Source organism: Aplysia californica, unplaced genomic scaffold (genome assembly GCF_000002075.1).
Source record: "Aplysia californica isolate F4 #8 unplaced genomic scaffold, AplCal3.0 scaffold00473, whole genome shotgun sequence".
NCBI lineage: Eukaryota > Metazoa > Mollusca > Gastropoda > Aplysiida > Aplysiidae > Aplysia > Aplysia californica.
In genome coordinates this window covers 354,520-357,508 of record NW_004797743.1, presented here as the reverse complement: position 1 = coordinate 357,508, position 2,989 = coordinate 354,520, and the positions used below count along the sequence as shown (strand labels likewise).

Below are 2,989 nucleotides of genomic sequence, written 5' to 3'. Positions count from 1 at the left end.
AGAGTCAGGAGCCAAAAAGAGGGGTTAAGAAGGTTAAGGGGTGTGGTGGAGGCAGAAAGTGGAGACGAAAGCAGACGACAGAACAATGTTAGCGAGCTAGTAAGGGACAGAAAGGAGAAAATTGTAGAGAGGAAAATGTTAAGACGCTTTCCGGAATCCAAACCGGGACCTATTGAATGGGAAGCGAACATGATAACCTCTCGACCACGAGAGTCTCGTCTTCTTTCTTTGGAACATTTTGTGAGTCTTTTCTCACAAATAATGGATTGAATCCGAAGTCTTCTAGTCATGCTAGTACATTAATACATCTTTTGTGTATTTTGTGAGATGTACATTTATTTTAAGTTTGTATCATTTTACATGGTTGGTTGAAAAAGAAAATATAATATTAAATTTTGTACTGGGCTGCAAAAAACATTTTTTTAAAAACTTAATTATCAGTGAATATATCTTTCCAGGATCATGGGATGTCCCTCCCTCCAACAGGCCACACGACTTGCTGCAGACAGACACCTGTGTCTCCCCGCGACACCCCAGGGTACAAGCGGAAGAAAAAAGTAAAGTAAGTATATCTTTCCAGAGATCTGAGTAGTCCATCGGATTAACGGGAATAGTCACTAACTGAAAATCGTGAGGGTATCCATAAATTTTGAAGACTTGTTGACCCATAACTCACTGTCATAACTGTACTTCTGTTCAACTATTGGTTGATTATTGTAGTGAGATTTCCCATTCAACAAACATAAAAATAAACCACCAGTCAAACAAATATGAAGTTATGAGTCTACACACTTTTAAAATTGACACCCTCATGATCTCCAGTTTGTGACAATGGCCGTTTCTCCTGTGGACTCCTCATTTATTGTGTGAAGTCTTCAAGACTGACCATTTCAGTGATGTCTACACCCAAAGGCAGACGGAAGATGAAGAAAAGTTTACGGTTCAGCTCTGCCCAAGATGTTCTGATCCTGTGCGCACGTTTGGTCCTGAGTACAGTAGAGTCCTGCCCGACAGTCACATTGAGAGCGCAGAGCGTTCACAGGACCCAAGCACGACTCTCCCAGACCTGCCAAGGGCTGACAGCTGAGACAAAGAAGTGAAATGGAAAAAGTTGGAAGAAGGGGGGGGGGGTTGACTTCATTGATCCCCGTCAGTCTGTTGTTTGACCTTGAACTGGGTAATGAGAGTAAAACATAAACAATCCCCACGCCCACCACATTCTTCCCACGGGTCGACAGCTGCTGAGATAAGCTAGCATCTGCGTTTGTTGCCATTTTATTGTCCAAAAGTTGCCAAAAGTTGCCACAAAAATGGCAAAAGTTGCCATAAAAGTTGCCAATAATTTTCAAGCTTTCAACTCTCTGTGACGACGCATAGACCTTTAGCAAAATGTTGAGAGACGCAACTTAACCTAAAGCACCAGGATTTCTTGTGCTCTGTTTCAAGCAACCAGAATATAATTTGTAGCACACGCAGTGTAAAAACGTGAAAAAGAAAGGTTTCACAACAGAAGGAAATCACGCTTAGAACGGAACATAAACAAACACAAAAAAGAACAAATAAGGGCGTGTGTCCATATAATATCCGAGGACTGGCCGTTTTAACCCTAAACGTGTTTAATTCAAGAAAAAGTACATGGAATCACACACAATGGGCCTTCCAGTGTCAGTACATGTATTTGGTTTTGGTGGAGACACGCTCTGACATAACGGATTTAATAAATTTCTTTTAAAGGTACCGAAAGAACAATATCAAATTAAATGACATTGAAATGATATGCTATATAAACACAAAAAATAGAAAACACATCAGAACAATAACAAGAAAAAAAATTAACACACGAGCAAGTTAAAACACAACAAAGAGAGAAAAATATAAATAAAAACAGCAATATAATATATAGTATGAAATGTACTTATAAATATTTTTCATATGAAAAAAAAAAACCCATCGTTGTGTCAACAAGTAAGAAAAGACGAAGAGAAGCAGAAGTGAAAATAAAACTTATTTCAAAAAGTAAAGAGGTTCGGTGAAAGTGGGGTTTGTAAAAGGAAGTTAATCAAACCATTTACTTGGGACCGCATATAAATATCGGCACATTAGCAGTTACACCTCGTTTTTTTTAAACCATAAATGATAAATTATTTGTGGCTTTTGTAGCTCTTTTTAAAAAGTATTCTTTTACGCTCCCATTTAAACAGATTTGGATTATTTTGGAGGCAGGCTTCCCAACTGGGGCCGAGTGTAGCCCAGCCCCCGAGCAGAAGGACAGACACACTCAATAAAACTTCTAGCTTCGCAAGATTTGAACTCGAGTCATCTGCTTGCGACAACGAAGCGTCTAACCACTACACCACAGACGCAGACAATGACATCAAACAAACAAGAGCTCAGACAGCTTAATCCCTGGTCATTTCCTGGGCATGCTGTTCTTGGGTGTGTCTTCTCCAAACAAAGATTTGTACTTTTAAAATCCCTTTATAATACTCCAAGGCACACAGGCCCGTTAGATCGTTCACATGCACAGTCGAAATAATTACATATTATCGAAGATAGTCCACCATTGTCAAGGAGGAAGAGTGCCGTATTACAAAAGACTATAGTGGAAGTTTTAATGTCATTATAATGTTAAAAGAACAAAATAAATAAAGAAAAAAATAAATAAACAAATAAATAAATAAAACAAAGCAAAACAAATAAACAAACAGCAAGGAGGAAAATTGGAAGTGGCTGTTTGTACAGGTGATTTTTTTTTTGAATTTTTTTTTTGGGGGGGGGGTTTTAGAAATTTTGTTTGTGAACGGTTAAAGGGAGACTATTCAGTCAATCCCGTCTTGTTGTTTCCAGTTATCTGATTAGTTCCCTTTAGTCGTTCTACCACTTGGTTGCCCCAGTGCACATGGGATAGAAGGAAGGTGGCGTAAAGAAAAAGAGAGAGAGAGAGAGAGAGAGAGAGAGAGAGAGAGAGAGAGAGAGAGAGAGAGAGAGA

General features: G+C 38.9%; 2 protein-coding genes across 2 annotated transcripts in view; one reads left to right on the top strand and one right to left on the bottom strand.

Moving 5' to 3' along the window:
* The window catches only part of LOC101849149 (1-aminocyclopropane-1-carboxylate synthase-like protein 1), a 6,942-nt gene extending 6,914 nt beyond the window's left edge, over positions 1 to 28 (top strand). The window contains exon 6 of the mRNA XM_005105501.1: positions 3 to 28. Within this exon, the coding sequence (XP_005105558.1) occupies positions 3 to 28 (26 nt within the window). The remainder of the gene's footprint in view (positions 1 to 2) is intronic.
* A 545-nt stretch (positions 29 to 573) lies between these two features.
* The window catches only part of LOC106012720, a gene marked incomplete at its 5' end in the record, with an annotated part of 3,009 nt that continues 593 nt past the window's right edge, over positions 574 to 2,989 (bottom strand). Inside the window, 1 exon segment of the mRNA XM_013086496.2 lies at positions 574 to 1,083. Within this exon segment, the coding sequence (XP_012941950.1) occupies positions 936 to 1,083 (148 nt within the window).